Here is a 25,676-nt window from a genome sequence, read left to right on the forward strand (position 1 = left end):
TGTTTTTCTGATTTTGGATTCAGCAAGGGGACTGCAAACAGGATCTTTAACATTGGTGGAAGTAGCTTGGAAAGACTTAGAAAGGGCATGTATCATAGAGGTGGTAATTACAATAGGAAGAATGACATAGAAGTAATGTTAGTCCAAAATTGTTAATATAAGGCTTGTTGGTTATGGTTTTTGTTATATCTGTTCATCTTATGGATATAACTGTTTTCCTCTTTTCCAACTGTACTGTGGCTAATCAATTGCATTAACTGTTTTATCCTCAGGAATTCAAGGTTCAGACTGTGTAGAACTTGAAAACAAATATTCTCGTGCTATCAAAGGTGCACCTTTGGATTCTCTATTTGCCCAATTTTGTTTGCATTCGCTCTGGTTTGGAAGCTGCAATATACGCGGTTAGTATCTGAAAATAAATATTGTGCTTTGAGGGGGAATGCTGTGTTTCATTTATTGCATTAATTTAGCCTGGCCATAATGGATCTGCTCATATTTTTGAAAGTGTCTACAAAATAAAGATTGCTAATTGAAGATTGCTGGTTTTCTTTTTTATGATAATTAGCAATAGCATTCCTCTGGATTGAATTTGTCCGGGAAGTTCGGTGGTGCTGGGAGGAGTCACAGCCCTTACCACGAATGTCAATCAATCCCAACATTGACCTTTCTACCTGTCTAATACATCAAAAGTTGCAAATGGTATTTTTTTTGCATTTTAACCACACTTGGTATTTTGTCTTTCTCGAGGCACTAGATTTATTATCGGTTTTTTCTGGCATGTGATTAGGTAAGCTCATTATTTGTTTCTGCTTATGACCCATTGTGATAGGATGCCTTGAGAGGCACATGGTTGGGTTATTTGTGAATCATGTGCTTCTAAAATCTGCTGCTTTTAAATTGCATGTATTATGACTGACAAGTTATTGCTGTTAAAAGCTTCATTTCTAGATGTTCAGGGAAGACATCATTAGCCTGATGTAAGTAGCCTGTAATAGAAAAGGCGACATCTTTGAAGTGTGATAAGATTTCACCATGCAAATTTAAGAAATAATTGATCCTGCAATTCGTGTTTGTACTGTACATTAGTGGAGCCTCAATTTTCTCTTTGTACAAACAATGATGACAAATATTCAACTTAGTTAATCTATTATTCTCAAAAAAGTTGTATTGATAATTGTAGACCTTTTATATTCCTGGTTATATGAATTAAATTCAGAAGTAAGCTTTACATGGGAACAACCAAGGTATGGCTGAACCGACCGGTTCCGGTTGGTTCAGCCTGTACCGAACCGGTGCCGACGAGCACCGGTACGGTACAACGTATAAAAACGGTTTTGACCCAAACTGGGTCGGAATCGATTGGTGCTGTACTTGTACCGGTTCGCACCAGTACAAGCACATTTTTTCCGCACGTGGGCGCGCGGGGAAGAGCGCCTACGCAACTGGAACCCGCATGGGCTTGTTATTTTTTTTTAGGAATCGCGCGCGGATACGCGAGCGGAGAACGCGCGCCTGCACGCGATTCCCCGCACAGGAACCGCGCCCTTGCGCGATTCCCCAGTAGGGAATTGCGCCCGCGCGGGGCACTGTGCCCACGCGGGCTGCCAGCCCGCGTGGGCCATTTAATACCACAAAAATGCCCGCGCGGACGCAGTGATTTTTTTTGGGAATCGCGTGCGGACGCACGAGCGGAGAACGCTCGCCGATGCACGATTCTCCGTGCAGGAATCGCGCCCGCGCGCGTTTCTCCATGCGGGGCACTGTGCCCATGCGGGTTGCCAGCCCGCATGGGCCATTTACTGCCACAAAGTGGCATTTGACGCGTCTGCGGACGCGCGCGGACGTGTTGTTTTTTTTTTTATGTCCGCGTGCGCGGGGCTGCGTGCGCGGCTCCGGTTCGGTACCAGTTCCAAGCCGGTACCGAACCGGAACCGTACCGGTGCCAGTGTTGACCGGTACGCCGTTACGGTCGGTCCGGCGAGCCTTGGGAACAACCACAGGTTGATAGCAGACAAAAAATAATGAAAAATCTTATCTGGAGACAGCGAAGCAAAATTAGACAAATCATGAATCTTATAGAGATTATTCAGAACTCGAAGTTGGATGTGGCTCCAAGCACAAAACTTATGTAGCATTGCCACCTATAATAGTGCACCCACCATGCTTCTTTGGCTGGCGCTGTTCTTGCATATGGACTCTTCTATGTTACATACTGTAAGCATTCTGCATGACATGTATGTCACACTAGTCCTCACCAAATCTGGAAAGATATTTGTGGCAGAGGTAAGTTCAAAATAATTTCCTAGAACAAATGGTCTAGCAGAGGTGATGTGCTGTGCTATAATACCATCGATTGGCAACTGCAAACTCAAGATACTGCCGCCAGTTGATCCAGCTGTTAAAACAGTTAGTAAAATAATATAAGTACAGCATTTTCTTGGGAAAAGAAAGAAGTTTTAGATATACTAAACTTATCAACTATGAATCTGCTGATGTAATATGTAAGTTTGCTGATTAGCTGTCCTGCATGATGAAATTTAGAATTTTCCTAGTACCCTCTGCTTGTCTGAATACTCAGCAGCAAGGTCTAACCTGCCAAAGTTCATACCATGTTACTTCATAAGTCTCAACAAAGTATTATGTTGTTAGCTGGTAGGCTGTAATAATTTTTATTCCATGTGCTTATAAGTAAGGTAGTTAAACTACAGCCCTTGGGGTTTTCTAACAAGCCTTAGTTCTTAGGTGAAAGTTTTATTAATTTATCCTAGTTATAAGTGATGTCTACCTAGGATTAATGCGGCTATTTATCATTTGAGGGATCAAGAATACCTAACAGAGGCAAATTATCAAGGTTGCCGCTGTCAAACTGAAAGGAATTTTCACGTGGTATAACAATTATTGAGCATATTCTTTATGATCAGAACAGCTTCATTGATGCATCATTGCAACTTTTCTTGAAAATATTTTTGTTCAAAATCAGCATATTCATTTGTTTTTTGTTTGTTTGTACCTGTAAGCTTGCTATATGCATTAGGAAGAAGAACTTGTTCAATCATCCAAATTGTACTGAAAATAAAGACCACAATTCTAGTGATAGTAAGGTACTGTTCAATATCTGTTCTTCTCTTTTATCTTATTTTGCACATCAAGAATGGGCATCAATCCTCTGATTTGAAATACAGGTGGACTTCCAAGTTGATCTGCATAAGGAGCCTATGGATGATAAAAGCGACAGGTGCGGTTGGCAATTGAGCATATTACCTTACATTTTTGTGAAATTTAATGACATTACCTGAAATGCTGTTTTATCATGCCTTCCATTAGTCTATCCACTTCTTTGGTCTTTGTTGATCTATGAGTAATTGTGATTTGAGTGAATGCATTTTAATAAATTATTTTTAAGTCATTTATTCAGATATTGTTAGTAAAATTGGGGGACAAGTGTGGTATAGTGCAGTGTACCTCCTTCCTCCCTTTCTGCCCCCTTTTCCTCTTTCCCTTTCCTCTTTCCTGCAAGTCCTATTAAATCAACAAAATGCTACACTACTAGAGCAAAAATCTGTTCCATGTATTTAATTTCCCTATCTTGTTTGCAACTATTTATCCCCTCTACATAGCTACAATGTAGGGCTAAAGAATGCAAAAATATTTGACACCTGTTCCCTTCATGTTGGAGTGTAGGTACTGTGATGTCCAACTTTCTAAATACAACGTCAAATCAACCACCTCCAATTTTGTGAATAACTCTGCTTCATAAATGAACATATGAAGAATTTCCCTATCGTCAATCTATCATGTACTTCGGTTTCCACAGTTTAGACATGTCTAGATTTCGTATCAATTTTGCCTTGAGTTTACAGATTATCTTTGCAAAAGCTGACATTCTAGCCATTGCAGCAGTATCTTGCTTTTTATTGCACAATGAAATAATGCAGTTAATAGGAGTTCAAACTCGCAATGGCAAGAGGAAGATAAATATTGAAATTGGAGAGGAGGAAAGAACTAGTTAACTGAAAAAAGAAATCAATAATTGCCTCCTCCCCACCAAAATATACTCTAATTTAGGTTGGAATTATCTGGACATAGTACCGAAAACTAAGGTGGTTTTTTACTTATGTAGGATTAGAGTAATGCAACTAAGTGCACAGTCGTCACTACTGTTCCTGATACTTTGTCCATACACTTGAAGAACTTACAGTTATTTGGAGCTACTTAGGTTTTAGAAACATTAAACCAACACAAAAATTGAAATCTTAATCTAAAAAGTACCATCTACTTAACAAATAATGTTTGATTTTCATCTGTTGAACACTTGAACCTGAATTAGACATGCAGTTTTTTCCCTGGTTTTTAATAGGCTGGTCCCCCCGTTCCCACATCAATAGTTTTTGCTGCATGGAACTTATCCTCAAGTTCCTTGGTTTGCTTAAGATGACTCATGTTCCATGTGTATTAACTTGATGTTATAACATACAAGTCTGTAACCCTCACCAAATAATTTGGTACATGCTGGAAGTTGATGAGGCAATCCCTCCTTATGAGTGCAAATAATCATCTTAATATTAAATTTGCACATGGATTCCATCTTGCAAATCTACGCACAAAAGGAAGCATGAATGAGGTCAGATATCCTTGGTGTTCCCATAAAGCAATATTTATACTATATTAAAGATCTGTGAGTTTTGAATGTGGAAATTCTCTAAAACTAAAGGTCTCTGTCCGACAATTTTTCTTTCCAAAATGCCCTTAGGCTTTTTTTAAGTGGTTACCAGTCTCTCTCCAGTCAAATTTTAACAGAGATGGAAATGTGGCTAGTCAACAAATAGCATTCTTTTTTGGGAGAAAGCAATACACTATTGCAACCATATTTCATGGATCTTATGGAGATGAGTTCATATCTAGTGGATGTCAGGCAACATATCAATGTAAAGATGCCTTTTGATCTCTTCTGTAATTGCCAAATGTTGGGATGAAGTGGGGAAATCTTTGCTAAGAATAATATGATATACAACGAAGCATGAGATGAATTATTTGCCTATTATATGGGTTGTTTTTAAACAATGAGGAAGACATGAAAGAGAAATGTAGTTGATGAATGGTAACATCAAGAAGGTATATTAAAAAAAAAAGAGTAGATTGGAGGAAGCTGAGTAATTAAAATAGCAAAGAATAAAATAATTAAATGTTGGTTGAGATGGAAAATTGGTGATGGCCCAAGCTTAAATGATGAGATGGGCTAAATTTTCTATTAGGGGAATGGGAATCTAATATAAATTCAACACTAAAGAATATTACCATAATGGAGACTATGGCTTCTGATAGGAAATTTTGCTAAGATGGTATGATTAAGTTGGCCCAATTTGATGAGCTTAGGCTTTTTTACTTCTGCTGGTGATTATAAGCGCAATATCTACGTTATACCTTTACCTTGGCTTGCTGATATACTTATCAAGTCAGCAGGTTGGCAACCACCTGTTTTACTTTCCTTTTTCTTTACTGTGCAACTTCATAGCAGATACAAATTTTCATTTCTGAGCATTCTTTTTCTAATGACCACAACTACTCATGGTGATATGAGGGAAAATTTGAAGCTTGAAATAGCAGGTGAGGTTGAATTCGCATTTATATATTTTGTTATATTGCTGCTTAACAGCTACATATATCTTATGTCTAGTTCAACTCCAGTTCAAGATAGGCTATGTTCTATGGCATGCCCATTAAATTCAGTATTTTATGAGTCCATTTCTTGGAGCAAGTTTTTTCAAAAATTTGTTTATTAGTTATTACAGTTCTTTGAGATCGGACTGGCAACATGATCCAAAAGGACCAAAACAAACCAGAATAAGCTTGAGTAAGGATCCTAACGATGTGATACCATCTACGAATCTGCAACCAGTAGATCAAGTAAGGAAGGGATCAGCTGGTGTTGTGGGGTCCATGATGCTCTTGAATTCATTTCAAGAAATGCATTCTCCATACACACAGGTTTTTGTTCAACACTTTTATTCTTTCATTCTTGAACACAGATATGCAGCTTTCTAGTGTGCTGAACAAGTCTTACCTAGTTTTTGACTTTTAGGATGCACCCATTATGACAGAAGATATGCATGAAGAAAGGCTGCGTGCTGTTGAAGCTTTTGGTGATGCATTTGTAAGTTTCATTTCCTTCATCATGTTGGCTATTTCTTTTTCTCCATATTACTGAGCCCATTTATCCAACAAACATTTGACGTTATGAGGAATATTGCTGAAGTATGTCTTGTTGCTTTATTACTTTAGTAATGAGTTACTTTTTAGTCATGTCATCAGTTTCACTATCATGTTGTCCTAATTCAAGAACTTTCTTCATAGATTTAATGTTGTTTGAGATTTGCTTCCATAGACACTTGGTAGCAGCTGTTATCTGGAGCTTTTGCATCTTCTTTGAAGCATCTCCTGTTAAATTGATTTGCTTCTGCATCGCCAGCAAATGCGTTTGTTTGGTTTCTGGCAATCTGTTATGGGTGTGAATTGTTGTTTGGCAGGCTTATGATGTGGGAACTTCATCTAATGTGGCTTCTAGAGCATTGTCAGTTGTCACAATCTGCTGCAAAGACAGCACTCTCAAATGTGGACACACAGCATGCTGAGCAACATGACAAAAGGCTAGGAAATAGTTTTTTTCTTGTGACATGCATGCATGGAAGGAAACAAGGCAAATTAAGAAAAAGATGCCACTCTGTCGACTTGTTTGAGAAATCTGAGAGACTAAAAGCATCTGAGATGCTATTAGGTGGAAAAAGGATTCAAGACATTCAAAATAACTCTTAAAACTTACTGGAAATATTTCAAGGAAACAAGGCAAATTGAGAAAAAGATGCCACGATGTCGAGTTGTTTGAGAAATCTGAAAGATTAGAAGCATCTGAGATGCTATAAGGTGGCAAAAGGATTCAAGACATTCAAAATAACTTTTAATACTTACTGGAAATATTCATACATGCATGTGCAAGTTGTGTAGTGTTGATTATTTTGGGTTCTTGGTCATTAAGTGCCTGTTACCTGGCACGAGCTTTCATCCTTCGAGCTCGTTTGGTTCGCGGAAAAAGGAAGGGGGAAAGTGTGGTCAACGGGAAAGTAATGAAATGCCTTTGGTTTGGTTGGAGTTTTCAAAGGAGAGAGATGGAAAAGTTGTATTCCCATGGGAATATGATTTCCATATTTCATGGAAAAGTCTTTCCCATGAGAAACATTGGAAAATTCTTTCCAATGAGAAACATGGAAAAATTACTTTCCTATGAGGCGGAAATCACTCCATCTTTATTTTTTTCCAAAAAGGCCCTTCAGCATTAAAGAGGCATTAAAGACCTAATTTTTATTAAAGGTATAATAGAAATTATACATAACTTTTTCAGGAAAGTGGATGGTCAACCAAACATAAGCACTCTGAAAATCTGTCACTTTTCCATGTTTAACCAAACATGCCAAAAGTACATTTTCAGGCATTTTCTTCCTAGGAATCTATATCCTAGGAATCATTTTTCTTGAAGGAAAAATGCTTCCCGCGAACCAAACGAGCCCTTAGGGTCAGCTTAGCGAACCATAAAATGGAGAGGACTCCTCATTTGTAACTGAGATAAGTCATTAGTAGTTTTCTTTCACAGCAGAACTGCTTCTTCATGGAAGATCCATGGCCTGCCTAATAGGATGTGAGGTATGTTCACAGCAACGTGCAGCACGATAAAAGTTTGATTAACTGTATCAAGATGGAGCAAAAACTAAGCTCCTAGTTCACCTGATCACCTAGTTACCTTCTCCCAATCGAGAGAACATGGCTCTCCAATTGAATCTCTTGCGACCCATTTTATGGGATCAAACTGGAGAAAAAAACTGGTAGCAGGTCGAGAATATTGAACTAAATCAGATGGTCACCCCTAAACCTCAAAGAAGCAGCTTCCTCTGGATTTAATTGGGGTTCCAACATAAATCCCAAGGATTCATTAGCATTTGGGCTCATATTCAAGACCTTCAGGTTATTGGATCTAATTTGAAGCATGTGAATCCATTTAGAGTTAATCTGCAGTTTGTTGTGAATTTCTTGCCTTGTACGGGATTCTCATGACAAATCATCCTTGTTTTTATGTATTCTGCATATTGTTATACCTATTCTTTTCCAGTATGAACTAAAAGATGCATTCATGCATTTCATACTATAAGTATTGCTATTGATGATATATTTCCCTCTTGTCAGTCTATTGCTTTTGTTATTATTATGATTGTTATCACCTCTATTACTTTTGTTGCTAATGCTGCTGTGGGTCATGATTCTCAGTTATTTATTTTCCCAACATTTCTTCCTTAGGTTTTCTTTCAAGTTTGTTTGTGATTAAACACTATTGAGATTTTTTGACTTGAAGACATTATTTGAGACAGATGTTTTGACCGGAACAGCTGGCAGATTAATGTTGTCGACCATCAACTTGCTGCTTGATTCTTTGTTTATTAAATGCAATCAATGGAATAACATTTGACCCTTTCTCTTCTTTGTTGCAGAGCTTCTCTGGTCAATTGGAGAGAGATGTATTATCTTCTGGTAAGTTCAAAGAACTATATGCGTAGTTTGATTATGTCATAATATCATCGGCAATTTGTTTTAAACTGATACTTGTGGTTGAGAAGTCATCCTACTGTTTGTTCACTTATGCTGATCTTCTTTAAGTTTTTGTTTTTTTCCAAATCCAGATGCTCTTTTTAGTTGACTTTTCTCATATGATGCTGTAATCAATCCATCCCCTTTATTCAATAACCTATGAATGCCTTTTGTCTTACTTGACTCACAAATTTTCAACTAGACATGTCTGCATTCAAAGCTGCAAATCCGGGTGCAATATTTGAAGATTTTATTCGGTGGCATTCGCCTGGTGACTGGGAGGATGATGAAATGGAAGACAAATCCAGAGATGACATGAGTTGGCGGCCTCATGGAAAACTTTCACAGCGTATGTCTGAACATGGGAATTCATGGCGGCAGATATGGAATGATTCTCCAGCTTTGCCTATCTCTGAACAGAAGCCTCTTCTTGACCCAATTAGAGAAGGGGAAAAGGTACTTATGTTATCTACTTATTAGCACCCCTTCTTAATCAATAGTTGATCTGGTATTGCAGGTTTCCTAATATACACATAAAAGCTGAACAAGTATGTGTCCTTGTGAAGTGGTTTGTCTAATATGTAGTCGAGCAGGTTGGAAGTGGAAATGTGGCTGAAGTTAGTTGGAAGGAAGTAATCATCTTTGCCAACATGATTTGCCTGCTTGTGACAAATGAAATTGTTAGCAATCAAAGTAACACTTCTGAGGTGGTAAAGATGGAGTCATCTAACTTGTTGATAATGCTAAAAGGTCTATCTTAATTGAGTGTGAGGTGTCATGTAACATACATAAGCATGTTAAAGGAAGACAACTTCTTGCTTCTTACACCTCCAATGGATGAGAGTGTCAAGAAATATCTAGAAGCTACTTATTTACAAATAAGATAATGAACTAAATCATGATTGAAGAGCATACCTAAAGTTAAGAGAATGAGAATGACAAGGGAAGCGAGCATGAAATGGCACTGTAAAGGTGTTTAGGAGATCCACATAGTTGAATTAAACAAGAAAAACTTGTTTGATCATATCAAAAGCATGCATCATCCCCAAATCATGAGATGTTCAAGTAGACTGCTTGCCAAGTGATGATATAATGAATCTTCAGATGAAGATCTTATGCAGTATTTCTTGAATTGTTAATTACAGTTGAGGTGCATGTATGTTATTTCTCTTAAAGTAATACATTTAGGAAGAAACCTTAACACAAAAAAGTAAACTAAGAAAAGTGTTTCATCTTAAACTAACACTAGATATAATCTTTAGATGTCATAAGTAGAGCTGTAGAACTGCACCATCTTGTAGAATAATAGCAAGGAACATTTGATCAAGAACTTGATTGCAGCATACAAAAAATATGTGAAAAGGGGGTGGCTTAAGGGTGCCTAGCCTTAAAGTCTCTCTTCGCCTTCTTCCTGTTTCGGTATTTCCTTTGATTTGAAATGATATATTTTGGGATTAGGTCAAATATTATTCTTATAAAGAAAATGCATTTTTATATTAACTTACCATGGCTCAAAAGTATACGAAGACGAACAATCTGGCATGGATGCGAGCTTGTTTTGCATTAGTTGATCTGTCAATGATTCTGCCCTAATCCAAATATATGGGGTCTGATTGTGTCTGAACCCAACCTAATAGGGTGATAAATTCCCCCTTGTATTCCATATGTCTCTGCCACTGCAGATGCTTAGATTGGAGAGGCCAAGAGGCAATTAAAATTTTAAAAATGGCCTGATTTGGATTTTGCATCCAATGCAGCTACCATAGCATCAAATAGCCCTATGTCAGCGTCATGTCAACTTGAGTTCAAGTAGGAACGGTGGCAGTGGTCCATCCAATTCCTAAGTCTATGCATTGGATGTATCTGACTTTGGTTACATCTGGTTTTTTGTGTCTGATATCAATGTTGGGACTTAAACTGCCTTAGGATGTGTTTTAGTTCTAATAGTTCTTTTTTCTTTGTTGTGTTTTAAGTCCGTGTTGCATTATAATGATACCAACAAGTCCTAAGCAATGTAAAGGACTCTAAAATCTAAAATAGACCATTTGTACCTCACTTTTGTTAGAGCTGAATAATGAAACTAAATATGTGAGCTTCTTTGTCATTTCTTTTTGTGGTGCTAATTCTCCTATGGTGATGACTCCATAGTCCAGAAGGGACCTTATTGCTTAGTTCAAGGATCTGATTGAGCAACCTTGTGAGGTATTAAAGTGCTGATCTATTGTATAATTCAAGAGAATCATTGGGGTTGACTCCACAAGGAATCAAGATTTGGAATGACATCCATGGAGTGCTGACTCTTCTAGACTTAGGTGATCATTTAGTTATCCTTAGCTGGTAAAATTATCTTGCAATTTTGTTTAAAGCCCATAAATTCATTATGCTGCTGCAAACTATTATCTGATTCCTACATTTGCTACGCTGTCTGCATTGTTTGAGCACCAATCGGCGAACTGTGTCACTAATTTGACAATCCTGTTGGGCCTCAAATTTCAGTTGACAAACCTGACTCCAATGAACCCTGCCCTCTTTTTGTTTTTTGCTTTACTCTCAGACCCCAGTTTTAATGCGTTGGGTTGGACCTAATTTGTTGTGCAAACAGAAATGTGATCAGACTGAACTTCTCAGATTTGCAGCCCAAACAAATCCACTTGTAACATTTCATGCTTGATAAGTGTGTGGATGAGCCCATAAGCAAGAGGAAAAATAATGTTACTTATATGTTGAGCACTTAAAAGAAAAGAGGAAGGAGAGCAAATTTGGGAAGATACGTACAAGATTTGCTTGCCTAAAATTGTTGAGTCATAAAAGCAGATATAAGAAGTAATGATCCCTTTAGAAGGGCCAATGATTTAAGGATGCAAAAGAGATCTTCAAAAGGGGATCTTATGTGTCAAATGAACAATAGGATGGATAGGTGGTTTCTTGTAACTTGAACCAAATTGGTACAAATTGGATTGGGTCTTGGTAATACTAACAGCTGGAAAAGTGAAAATGTTAGAAAAAGAAAAAGATTCCTAAAACCAAACCAGTTTGATTTTGGTTGGATCCTGATAGTGGGGATTAATACCATTAACTAGAAAGGTGATCTTTTTAGAAAAAGGAAAGGGAAGGTGCTTGCCTCTTAGTGTTGAAAGGATTCTTGAAATAACAAAAGTAATCTTATATTCAAAGAATTGAACTAGATCATGAATAAGATTGTCGGGAGTCTATATTTGTTCAATAGCATGGTTGCAGTCAAGGTTCGTCGTCTCGATACCGAACCCCGTATCGGTGCCACACTAGCATAGTATTGGTACGGTACGATATGCGGTTCTTTTGGCGTACCGAGGATTGGTACGCCACCGGTACAGGTACTAGTACTGAATCGGTACGGTACGTTCGGTACCATCTGATTCGGTATGGTACGACATACCATGGTTGCAGCAAGATATTGTTTAGAGGGATAATGTTTCAGTTTCTTCTCATATTGATTGGAGCATTCAACAATCAGGTAAAATTGAAGATCCTTTGCACAACTTTATAACTGAAACTAAAAAACTGGAGAGGACAATGGGTAAGGACTAAGGAGTATATAAACTATAGTGAGAAATCAAAAAGTTGTGAAGGTAGAGTTGTTGAAAGCAATGTTGGCCGTACCGGCTCAAACCACTAGGTTTGAGGTGTACCATACCTTACCGGGTCGGTACCGAACTACCGATATAAGAACATCAGTCTGGTTGGTATAGATCCTGTATCGACTTGTTCCACCTAGTATCGCTCCAAATTAGGGTGCGTACCGTACCGTACCGACCTATATAGATCCATAACGACTTGTACAGATCCATACCGTTCGATTTTGGGTGGTATCATGATAAAAAGTGCAAAAATGGAGTCTCAGTACGGGATGCATACTATACCTTACCTACCGTACCATACCGAACCGATAATTTATAGGTATGGCTTCAGTACTAAGATTGTAGACCCTGGTTGAAAAGGTGTCTTAAAAGCAAAAAGCAAGGGTAGAGAGATGAAAAATATCTGATTGGATCATGATGCAATCAAGTAAGTTCGAGATCTGTTATACATTCTTGTGAACTAGAAAATGGAGAAAACGATGGGTAAGCGGAGTATGAATCTAGAGTGCAAAATCTAAAACTTGGTAATGCAGAGGAATTATTGAAAGGTTTGTCTTAGAATCAGAAGGCAAGCATAGAGAAAAAATTGAAGTTGAAAGAGTAGGATACATGACATTTTTGCATTGTCTTTTTCCTGCATAAAAAAAAACGATGCTGAGCACATTTTTGATTAATATATGGAAAGAGGAAAGATATAGGTGACTGCGAAACAGCATTAAGAGGCAATTAATAGTTTTTTTTTCATTTCTTTAGTTAGTTAGATATTTCTTTGTCATTGAAGGTCTGCTATGACTTGGAACCTTTGTGGTTTATCTTTCTCTAGCATACTGGTGGATTTTAAAAGGAACAATCACCTGTTATTACTAACCAATTTGGTTCTCAGCTCCCTATTGGAACTCTGATTTAAATATAGACAGATTATGTCAGGCATCTATACCTAATCATTCTTGCTTGTGGCGAATGTCAAACATGCATTTGTAATTTGAATATGAAGCATTATCGGATGAGTTTTTATTTTGTTAAATTTACTGTTAATCTGCAGATATTAACATTTCATTCTGCATTCCCATAAAAGATGCTGTTTTTTCAGAAAATAATTTTGTAATTCCTTTATGCAGGTACTCCATTATCTCGAAACTGTGAGACCACATCAGTTGCTTGAGCAAATGGTGTGCACTGCCTTTAGAGCATCAGCTGACACCCTGAACCAGACTGCATATGGTGATTATAAACACATGAAAACAAAACTTAGTCAGCTTTATCTTACGCTTGCATCTTCGTTAAAGCCTTTACAAGGTATGCAGTTCAGTTAAAGAAAAAAATGACATGGCTTTGAATTTTATAAACAACCAAATAATGCAGTTGCTTGAAATTTTCTTTTGTTTTGTGCAAATATGCATCGCATATCAAATTATTTCCTTTGTTTTAGTTGAAATAATTTTTATGTCATCACACCACAAATATGTACTATCATGATAATCCTGACCATCTAATTAGATTTTCCAATGTTGGCTAGGTCATTAGGACATCATGTTGATGAAAGATCCTTTCAGTTATCAATAGGATTTCTTGTAAAGCCTACTAAATGCAGATAGGAACTCCAGATTGATTTTGCTTTTTTTAATCCCCTATACTTATGCATGGACCAGATCAGTCATCATGTAAATGGAATACAGTGATTGGCTTGGTACTTAGACTATACTATTGCAAAGATATTCTATATACTAATTTCTCACAATTGCAAGTTTCCAACTCTTTGATCTTTTTCATCTTGCAGCAAAGCATTGGCCTAACAAAGCTGAGTTGATTGGAGACCTAAAGCAGCTTTGTCTTGTTTTTGAGCACATTGAGAAGTTAGTGATTCTTGCTGCTTCAATCCATCGCAAGTTATTGAAAGCCCCTCGTCTTTCTGAAGCAATTTTCAGTGACTATTTCAATTTTTATCTTCCCAAAATGGGAACCAGTTTGACAAGCATGTGCTATGACGAGGTACATAAATTCCTTCTTTTCTTATTTTAATTCATTTACTTTAATCTGTAATATGTTTAGCACATGTTTGACAGAGCAGGTTTCACCATTATAACCTTGTAGGCTTCTGATTTATGCATATCTTATATTCCATCTCATAAATTTGGGTCATGCGCACATTATAAACTTCCTACATTAAGCTTCAGTCACTACGTTGAGAAAATTGATTTAACCTGTGTTGTGTAGAATGTACTACCGATCATTTGCTTTTTCATACTCCCAACATCAAAGACCACCAAGTAGATTGTTTCTTTTTTAATATATTATTCTGGATTGATAAGCATAAATAAATTTTACAATCATAGTTGCATGATAAGTCAGTTATTGGTGCTTTTGTTTTTGTCCTGCTGGTTAATATATTAAATTGAACTTTAATGGTTTTGCACATTAACAGACCCAGTGATGGGCCCTATTAGAGGATGTAAAAATGATGGGCCAACTAAGGGATGTAATATGGGGATCATAATAATTTAATAAGATCTGTCTTAGGTTCCCAACACTTGCAGAGATTGCAATTGCTTCCAATACAAACCCCTTAGGAAGCTATATATTGAGGAGAAAAATTCTAAACAATATCGTAAATCAAACTTTTGAGAATTGAAATTGCTCCCAATCTTCCTAAGCTCAAAGGTTTCAAAACCTTTTAGGGAGCTATATATTGAGGAAAATGTCATAAAAATTCTTTTACATCAACTAAACAATGCCGGTCTTCCTAATCTGATAAAAGATTAGCTATAATTGTAGCCATATAGAAGTATGTGTTAGCTTCATGCATAAAGTTTAGTGGAGAATGATTTTTTTTAAAAGAAATTCTAAGAATATGGTTCTTGGAGAGTAGTTGGAGAGACGTACAAAAGATAGGTTATAAATGTCACAATATACAAGGCCATAACCCTGCTCTAAAAATGGAAAACTGTAATCACCATGGAAGATATACAAAATTGCAAATATAAAGAAAATGCTAAATGATGTGTGTTAGGAAACTATTGAATAATAATGATTCAGTTCCTGGAGACAATGCATAATGGCTTTCATGTGCCATTAGTTGATATGGTCATCAGAGGAAGCTATGAAAATGATACAAGGGGAGTAGTTGCAATTAGAACTCATGGGATATCTGACCCAGAAATGGAAAATCATGGATTAAGTAGGTTGATACGATAACTAAATTTGTAGATGAAATCTTAAATATGAAAATTATCACAGGATTTGGAGAAGTATTCTGGTTTGGATTATTGAGTATGAAGTCTAAACAAACTTGCACCAATTATTGTATGTTAAATATGAGTTAAATCATGCATTTATGGGAGAGTGTGGTGACATTATTTAATCAATAGTGATCTCTATTAAGTATTCCATTCTATAACAGGAAGTCATTTATCAAGTCCGTATTATAAAGAAAGCGAATCATTACAAGGGTTCAGAGCTATGGATGAAATATATGATAAGGTAGGGCAAATGAGTTTGAGGTGTCAAGGGGTTATGTGGACAACAAAGACAATGGAGTCCAGGCTTGGTTAGTCTGATGCGTTCTAGAACATTGGCTGACCTCATGCTTATATCCTTTGACTCATCATAAATTAGTTTTAGACACGATTTATATGTGAACGATACAATCTGAGAAGCTTAATAATGATTGAAGACATGAGAAGCCATAGTCAGATGTACTGATCTTGTGAACTGAGGCAGTTTAATGGATATTTGATCTTTTTATAAGGTATGTGAAATCATAATCATGGATGGAAAGTTGGGTTATGACCTAAATTAAATAATCATGCGTGAAGCCGAAGAGGGTCCATTGTATTGTTGTGATGTTATTAGGGGAGAAGTTCGGGATGGTCATCTTCTCAAATGAGTGTGGATGGCTATGTTCATTTGTGGAGAAGGTAAGAGTTCTGTGATGTTACACATATGGATGTGTGCCTGCTTGTGTGCATGTGTGTCTGTACGTGTATGTGTGGGTGGAGAGAGAGAGAGGGAGATTGGCAGTTCTTTATTTGTTTTAGTATTTTCTCGATAACATTGTAGTACTTTTTTTAAAAAAAGCATTATAGTGATCAAAATTGTCACTCAAAAAGCAAAAATTTGTGGATGAACTCACCCTATTTTTTCATTCTGGTGTGGATACATGTTGAGGATTATTCTGTTGCCAACTTTGCACCTGATATAAGACAACTTGAAGATAACTTCAATGAAATTCATGTCATATGGCGGAATATATTGAGAATTCTACTACCACATGAATTGGAGGAAAAGCAGTTATTGAAGAAACCAACTTCATTGTGTTTGGGATTTAAATTTTTATACTTGGCATTCACATGTAGGTCTAAACTGTAAAGGTACTTTATAATTTGCAGAAGTACTTTAGTTTGTTGATGACAAAGCCTGTATAAAAGGGAAAAAGGCTTGTAGGTATTAGAAACTTTCAAACAAACGAGTAATCTTAAACTCCATTCACCTTCTTTTAGTTCATATAAACCTACTTTGGATTGGTTAAGAGTTCAGAAATCAATCATGTTTTATTTTCTTAAATAAAGTGTGGCTGAGGCAATTGACCCTTCATACAAGGTCATCCTCTACTGTCTGAGGCAATTGACTTACTGTTCAGCCCTTGAAATTTATGAGGCACCCTTTTGTCCTTAAGTTACTTGACTATCATTGCTAGTGTGCAGTGTTTCTTTTCTCCACCACAGGAGATTTCACCCAATTGCATCTGCAAACTATTGGCACCTTAATACTACACCAAGGGCTTCCATTTAAGTATTCGTTCATTTGGCCACTTAAGTGGACAGAAACAATGCTGTTCGCCCTCACCTAGGACTTCCCATTGTTCTGCAAGTCTTCCAGGCTGATTTATCCCATTGACCACCTGAAGTAATGCTCACAGTAGTCAGATGTATCAATATGACACGACCTTATATGCCTATTGCTCTATCTGTGCATGGAGGTTTCTGTTCATCCATTTTAAATTCTTCATTTTGCCTAGTCATTGATAGGCCAATCAGGTCACAGACTCGCATCAGCTTCTGCATTTCAAGTATGATGTCTTGAACCATGGATTCCCATTTTGGTGACCTATGTCTAATAAGATAGTTCACTAATGTATTATTTAGCAATGCACCTTTAGTTATTATTTATTGTCTTTCATGCTTTTGAATATTTTCCTGTTTTCTTCCCTTCCCTGTTTCCTTTCGTTCATTCTTTTATTAATATATGAAAGTTCATAAAGTTTAGTCCATGTCTTTGGCACAGGTTGCCAGTCCAATAATAATAATACAACAACAAAAATAATAATAATTCTCTTCCTTTCGACTTGTATAGGACTTTGACACCAAGCAACAAGTAATGGTGCGTGAAAGGGATGCTGTGGCAAGTCTATTTCCACCACCCACTGCCAACCAGTCTTGGAGGAAAGTTCTGAGCATGGGCAACCTTCTAAATGGCCATGAACCGATCCTAAGGGAGATCATATTCTCAGTCTATGATAGAGTAAGCAGTGGTCATTATGGAAGCAACATTCCCATGGCCACCACTGAAGAAATTGAGACACATCGAATGTATATATGTGGAACGTCAAATGATCTTCGAGCTGCCCTATCTGTGACATCTTGGGATTGAATATTCGCCTTTGGAGCAAAGTCTGCTTTTATTTCGGTTAAGCTGATGGATTCTCTTGTTTTAGCTGTTTAGAGGGATTTAGCAGTGGCTTGCTTCACCCAAGAAGCCAAGTTGGCAGACCTTGCATATGGGACAAGCTAGCTAGGTGCCTTATCATGATCAGATAGTGTCAGCAATACTAATTCTTTTCAATTGAGGATTTTTCGGAAGGTCCTTCAGTCATCATTTCACAGTACAAGTAAAGCATTCCGGAATCTTGATAGTGCACAACCAGGCTAAAGCTTTAAAAGAAGATGCACATGTCCTGATCATTGTACCACCACTGAAATTGGAGAATATGATTGAGAACATTTAAACAGCTGGAGAGCCGACTTATCCATGGTCAAGCCAAGGCATTACTTCTTGTCAGCAGCACAATGGTAATTCCAATTAGTTATTGACATCCTGTTATCCAAGAGTTTCATTCCCCATCCATTCTCATTGTCCGCTAGGAACCTAGATGCCTCCATCATTGGAGGGTCTATCTTCATCAGTTGACAGTTGCAGCACTTTTGGACAAACTGTGATGTCAGGAGATATGGTTTGGCCAGAAGCGGATAGATCTTATATGTCGTTTTGTAGATTAAAATAATACAGTGGCTGGCTGGTGTATGGAAGTTGTGAATGCGTATTTTTTTTATTTATTTTGCACAAAGTTGAACAGGACTGTTAACTTAATGTTGCTTCTGCTGATCTAGATGAAGCTATCACATAAGAACTTCTACCTCGTCCAACAGAAGTGCACTTTGTAGTCTTTTAAGTCTTGATGACCATCTTATTCCTGTTGCTCCGATTGCCACTCGATCAAGTTCTGGGAAATTGTAGAAGAACGCAATAACCAGGCAGTCTTTGTATGTTGCTCGAAAAATGTCTGATTAGCTGCAGCAGGCACAGCAATAAGAATCGGGGACCATGAGGGCAGCCTGCAGTGTTGCAGACTGTATCGTAATTTGAACAATGGAGTTTTTTTTGGATTTCTTAAGATTTTGTCAATAGTTGGGCACTGCCTAGTTCTGGAGCACAAATGTGTATCATCTCCCCAACCAGACTAAGTGATGACGAAGGCTGATCTTGCACCTACGATTTTATGAGGCTTTGCTTTTTCAAAATGACTACGGTGTTTTTTCCCATTTAAAGAAGAAAAAAAAGGCCATCGGTGGGTTCCGAGCCATCTCCACAGCATAGGGATGCGGAGTCCCAATACATTTTTTTTTTTTGTTTGAAGTCCCAATACGTTTCCATCCACATCATTTTTAAGGGGCCTTTGCAGTCGGGAGTTTGACCGACATGCGTAGGGTTGCAATCATGCAGTCCTCAAGAGAGGATAAGAATCCTGCGTGATCTGTTATTTGGATTGGCCTCTAGGGGGGAGCTCCACTTTTGTCCGCAGCAATCAGTTGTAGGGAAAGCAAAACTATATATATGCTCTCAAAATTAAGTTTGGGGGTGAAATCAGAAGCCATGAGCCTGACGTGGTTGCAGGATGCTCATAAAAGAAGAGTCGGAAGGCCCTTTGTGTCTGCAAGTTTTCTAATGGTTATATCGAAAACTTTCTGTAGTTGCTGTAATATGGGACAGAAGGCCAAGCCTGCTAGATGGGGACATCATCTAAGATAAGAAGAGCTTATGGTTGGTGTTGTCTCCATCCAGATAAATCTAAACCAGCATAGATAGCATGTGATTTGATTGTACTCCATGACTGCAAAGGGAAATGACAATGACACAATGCTCGGTGTTGTTTTCCGATAGAAATGAAGATGCCGAGTGCCATGTTCTTATTTCATTCAGGGGTATTTGGTAGGGGGCGATTATCCCAAGATCAAGGATAGTATGGTGGAGGTAATGAGATCACATGTTTAGTTGGACCACACTGATTCTACGTAACATTGATTTCAAATCACTCCGACTCCTTAAATCACCATCCAACTTAATGATGGAATGTCCGTCCTTGAGGTCTGGTATCAAAGATCATCCTAAGACAGTGATTTTGTAGTGAAATTCGAGGACAAAAATGCCCCTTAATTTAACAAAAAAATGGTATATGAATATACCATTAATATATTGCATCAATATATTATATAATATTATATTATATAGATATTTAATATATTATATTTATTATATATATTATATTCTAATATATTATTAATCATATTATTGACATATTATTATTCAAAGATAAATTTAAATAGTAATAGTAATATATTATTATGCTTTTATGTTTATATAGTAGTAGTCAAAAAGTGCACTTTTTCCATTTTATATATTTTCTAAATCAATTTTGATATGGGGATCCCTATCTTAATGAAATTATTCCATATATTACTTCTATTTACCTCTTTTTCCTAATCAAAATAAATATTAATACTAAAAGTAATATATTATAAGCATTGTCACGCCCCCGCCTCCGCGAGGCACGTGAGGCACCTAGTGCCTACGTGGGGGCCACATGAGGGGGGAACACGGGGCTCTCCTGCCAGATATTGTCCGGTTCTGGGGCTTCACGCAAGCGTCCACCCCTCCCCGGTTTTGTTTTCCTCCCAAAACGCGTCTGCAGGATTAGAAGACACCCGCCTCATATGCCCAGGCTCTGGAACGAGTCTTTTCAATGTGGGACTATTAGGCCTCACATCCTTTCCACCATCGGACAAGAGCCGTCCTCGGCTCTGATACCAAATGTCACGCCCTCGCCTCTGCGGAGCACGTGCGGCACCCAGTGCCCACGTGGGGGCCACATGAGGGGGGACCACGGGGCTCCCCTGCTAGATATTGTCCGGTTCCGAGGCTTCACGCAAGCGTCCTTCACCCCTCCCCGATTTTGTTTTCCACCCAAAACGCGTATGCAGGATTAGGAGACACCCGCCTCATATGCCCAGGCTCTGGAACGAGTCTTTCCGATGTGGGACTATTGTGCCTCACAAGCATAAATAAAAATATTAATTCTATAATAACAATTAATATATCTTTATCTGATTAATAATTTATAGGATGAATAAATATATCTTTTATAGAATATATCGAGGATAGTTTTGGCATTATATGGTTAGTGTTTTGGATTTCCATGGAATACTAAATATAAGATTTTGGATTTCCATGGAATACTAAATATATTACTTATGGATAGCCAGAGATTTTTATTCACTGAACATAGCATACCAAATGCGGTGATCTTAAATTATCAGAGATTAGATCATTTTAGGATAAAGATCACCATTGATCTAAGATCATCTTCATGATCCCATTTGGATCATCGAATGCTATCTTACAATAATAAGAGGAGTAAGTTAAGTGTCATCTCATTGCCTGTGTGCTTTTGGATGTGGTACACCGTTTTACCCATTTGATTTGTTTAATGTAGCGAGTAGAAATATCTCCAACTAAGATATTATTTAGGGTTTGCTTGGAATTTGAAATGACTAAAGTTTTTCTCATTTAATGAACTTTTTTCCTCTCCATCACATGGCTTCTACTTAAAGTACTAATTTTCTAGCCATATTGAGGCCCGGCCTCACATTGATTGGGCCGGCCTCTTGGCCTGGCCTGAGCCAAAAGGAAAGCTCGAAGGCCCATCCCCATATCCAAATAGGGCAGTTCCTGCTTGAACACGGATGGACGAGGATTTGTCCACCTCCTTGAACTTCTTCTAGGGATTCTGACCTCTCTTTCCTCTTCTAAGAGAGATAGCGAAGCTTCCCTCATTCTCCTCCTATTTCTCCCCCTTATTTCTCTCTCTTCTTTCTCTTTCTTTTCCCTCTTTCTCTCTCTAAGCAAATCTAGAGATCCTAATTCAAAGTTCTGTCTACTTTTGGTCGGATCCAAGTTGCCTTAAGGAAACTGAACAAAGTGGGAACCGATTGGGATGCAGAACCAACGTTAAGCAAGAGTAAAGGAATAAAAATTATATGGGGCAGACACTATAGGACATCATATGGGGCAAAATTCTTTTTTTGCCACGTTTTCTCTTACGCCCATCTTAAAGAGAAAACTCAGAAGTCAAATAAAGATAGAACTTTTCTTACTAACGAGTCCGTCAATTCCATAACTTAAATAAAATAAAATAAAAAAATTTATACATCAATAGAGACCATGCACGAAAAAAGACCATAACATCATCTTTCTTGTTTGTCAAGTAATACATATTCATCGCCTTGTTGATACATACCATAAACTTCTTTGATACATGCCTAGTAGCAACTCAATACATACCTCCAGATAAATTGATACATAGTTTTCAGAATATTATGTTTATCAGTACATAGTATATGGCTAGTCGATATTTAGCAATACTATCATCCAATATCCCAATACACATCGCTAAATAAATCGATACAGTTGAATATAAGATGCTCATCAATACGCACTACATGATCAACTGATATACATTTGTTGGCTTCCTAATATATAATATAAGTTTTTCTGATGCACACTCAGTAACAATCCAATATATACCTTCAGGTAAACCAATACATAGTTTTCAGAATATGGTATTCATGAGTATACACCATACGGTCAGGTGATACACATTTAGCAAAATAGTCATTCAACGTTCCAATATGTACTTTTGGTTAAATCGATATATAGTTTCCAAAAGGAAAGGAGAAAGGGACTCGAAAGGACAAGGAAGCTGTTATGGATGGGAGAGATGGCTTGATGAGAAAGATGATAGAAAGAAAGGTTTGACAAGGACCAAAAATGATGCAGATGGTCTTTCTTCGTGGATGGTCTCTCTTGGGGCATGCAATATTTTTTTTAAAATTTTTTTATTTAAGTTAGGGGACTAACTAACTCCGTTAATAGGAATCTTTTTATCCCTATATAACTTTTGGGTTTTCCTTATAAGATAGGTGGAAAAGTAAATATGTCGAAGTTCCCTCCCTATTTCCTTTTATGGGAAGGAGAAGGGCGGGGCCGAAGCGCTAAAGCAGGTGACTTGATACTATCTGCACCAACGACTGCATGACTACAAAACAACTACAGTCGATTTTGCTGCAGATCAAAATATTGCAAAATCTGCAGAAAAAAAAAAATCTCGAACATTCATCGCCATCTGACGTTGCAGTGCGTAATAGAAACTAGCTTTTGAAGCTAAGTATGTCCAGGTACTCAGCTTTTGAGTGCGAGTGCTTCCAAGAGTCCTGAGATTATTTATGGATCAAATATTCAAACGGGCACAAGATCTATAAGACTAGAACAGGAAGTAAGTAATTAGCTGCAAAGCAGTTGTGTTCAGATGGATCCAACAAGCAAGACGACGGCTGCCTAAATCATTGCAGAGCCACATTAATTCATAATAAATGCATGCAATGCATGGATCCAATGGGAGATAGATAGGAGCCCACCATCCCCAACAAAGAGTCAAAGATCTCCTCAATGCTTTCCTTCATGCGCCAGCGTATATATTCGCTTTCATCGAAAATAAAACCTGTCCTTATCGCAAGTAGCCGAAGCGAGAGCCAGACTCTCAGCCTTTGGCACTGCCTCTTAACCCTTGGTTCGGACTGGTCCACCGACATCATCGCGTTAACATGTGATGGAGGTGGGTCCTTCCTCAATGGCGGAATCGGCCGACGAAAAAGAGGTCCCCGAGGCAACCGTGCCATGGATATATAGAAGGCGGGCCCTACCAAATAATCGCCAGGTGTGGTCGTGCTGGTGATCGAATTATTAGCAGATGGACCAGGTTCCAGTGGACCAATCCAATAATCACCAGCCTCGTTGCCCCCTTGTATTTAAACAATCTCAGAGGTGCCTTGTTATCTACCGTACATATGCTGACTGGTCCACTGGACCTGGTTCATGCAATAATTTCTCGCGGTGGTGGCCCGGAAATGCTCTCGTCGTCGCGGGCTTCCGGTGGTGCCTGGTTGACGCTGGCTAGCTTCAAACTCGGAATGTATGACGACGGTCCAGGACGTGGTCGGGAGAAAAGTATGGGGCTCGGGGTGTTCTAATGAGGTCCAGTTCTCTATCATGCTAGTATAATTTTCAGTGTGAAATTTTTTTTATTTAACAAAATTATAAAATATAAATTCTTGAACTTTTTGAAGAAAAAAAAAGATTTTTTTATAGTGAAATATAGTGAGAGTTCGTTGGGATGATGAGAAATATAGAGAAAATAAGTTTTATCTTGTATCAGCACCAATTGAAGAAAACTTAGTAGCTAGTTCGGGACTTAAATCCTCATCTCATATGTTAAAATTTGAAAAAAAAAAAACAATAAGACAAAAATGTTGAAATCTCCACTTCTCGCCCTACTTAAATAACCAAAAGTAATACAAATGAGGAAAAAAAAAGAGAAACTTTATGAATAAGCCTTCGCTCAGTAGATTGACACCCTCTTCATGTAGAGAAGATACAGTTCAAACCTAGAGGTGACAATCGGATTGGGTCGGATAAGATATGGATTGGATCGGATACATGATGAGGGTTAAGCATTGCCACCCCTATTCAAACCTTGGTGGTGGTATCCCATAATATTTTTCAACCAACGAAAGAAAGATAATTAAATATTGACTTTCTTCAATCTCACTCATTTGACTGATAATATGAATACACATTATCAACATTTATTATGAAGATTATAGATATCCTTAGGGTGGTTTTGCAAATCTCAAAACTAATCTTGATTCTACATTTTTTTTCTTGTATTACTAGTTAGACATATCAACTAAAATTGCGAGAATGAAAAAAAAAAATAAAAAACTTAAAATGAATACACAACAAAATAAAATAAAAAAATCAAATTTAGTTAAATATTTTATATCCAAATGACGCTGATGAAATCAATCCATCAGCGTCCTTTAGATCACCAGTTAGTCGTTCTGTCCATATGGATCGGTTGGCGCTCTTCTACCTTCTAGACCAGATTTGGTGGCTACACAATGTCACCATATATATTTCTATAGGAAGAAAAAAAAATAGCACAAAGAGTGATTCATGAGTGAGATGAACAAACTCAAACTTAAAACCACTCATTCCACGGACCTACTTCTTGAGAGCAACTTCAACGGAGAGATCCAAGACTAAAGCTACCTATACCCACTTCTTGACAACCCTCTCACTTCATGCGGGGCCAATGCACGGTAGGATCTGCATGCTAGCGGATTGGCCCCAAATTTTGTGGGTCCTCAAAGCACCAAAGTTCGCAAAGCATTTCTTCTTAATTAAGAATGGCAAATAGGGCCAAAGATACAATCATACACTAGAATATACTATTATCACAACATCAAAGTGGCAGTATTTTATGAGGTCCTATAATAGCCTAGTTATTGGGAATTCGCTTTCCATTCTTGCTTTGATTGCATGGCACCCTGAATGATTGTTGGAATCTTTTGTGGTAGGGTCCTCCTTCACCCTAGTATAAATAAAAATTCTGAAAAAAAAAAAAGGATGAAATGTGTGGGAGCGGCGATGTCACTGTTGGGATTTCGAGGGGGTTGGAGGAAAAAAATGTTTGCCGGCGATCGAGGAATGGTGGCATTGAATTCATCCTCACATTTATAAACTTTTTAAGGGGAAAATTAAAAAAAAAAAAAAAAGAGGAAAGAAAGAAAGGAAAGGGTAAACCAACTATCTGGTACACCATATGATAGTTTGAGCCTCACCATTATGATAGCTAATGATATATGGAGTGCATGGATCCGTACGAGACCAACACCATTGGCCTCTGTGAAGCTCCCTTTAGTTGGCTTTGCATATCATTCTGACCCCAAAAGCATATTATACTAGGAGGGTGAAGTGTCACGT

General features: G+C 37.7%; 1 protein-coding gene across 4 annotated transcripts in view; it reads left to right on the forward strand.

Annotated features, from left to right (window-relative positions):
* Window positions 1-18,664, forward strand: part of LOC103717474 (Rab3 GTPase-activating protein catalytic protein) — a 38,383-nt gene extending 19,719 nt beyond the window's left edge. Inside the window, exons 12-22 of one of the 4 annotated variants that reach the window (XM_008805879.6) lie at window positions 273-401; window positions 566-699; window positions 3,018-3,101; window positions 3,183-3,235; window positions 5,781-5,985; window positions 6,080-6,151; window positions 8,532-8,571; window positions 8,831-9,084; window positions 13,364-13,541; window positions 14,023-14,234; window positions 17,595-18,664. In XM_008805879.6, coding sequence (XP_008804101.4) covers window positions 273-401; window positions 566-699; window positions 3,018-3,101; window positions 3,183-3,235; window positions 5,781-5,985; window positions 6,080-6,151; window positions 8,532-8,571; window positions 8,831-9,084; window positions 13,364-13,541; window positions 14,023-14,234; window positions 17,595-17,891 — 1,658 coding nt within the window. In that variant the 3' untranslated portion in view covers window positions 17,892-18,664. The remainder of the gene's footprint in view (window positions 1-272; window positions 402-565; window positions 700-3,017; window positions 3,102-3,182; window positions 3,236-5,780; window positions 5,986-6,079; window positions 6,152-8,531; window positions 8,572-8,830; window positions 9,085-13,363; window positions 13,542-14,022; window positions 14,235-17,594) is intronic. The other 3 variants (XM_008805880.6, XM_088702420.2, XM_088702421.2) reach the window with 3 other exon arrangements.
* The last annotated feature ends 7,012 nt before the right edge of the window (window positions 18,665-25,676 follow it).

Source organism: Phoenix dactylifera, chromosome 8 (genome assembly GCF_051530095.1).
Source record: "Phoenix dactylifera cultivar Ajwa chromosome 8, Ajwa_hap1_PhDact_Kaust_v1.1, whole genome shotgun sequence".
Classification (NCBI taxonomy): domain Eukaryota; kingdom Viridiplantae; phylum Streptophyta; class Magnoliopsida; order Arecales; family Arecaceae; genus Phoenix; species Phoenix dactylifera.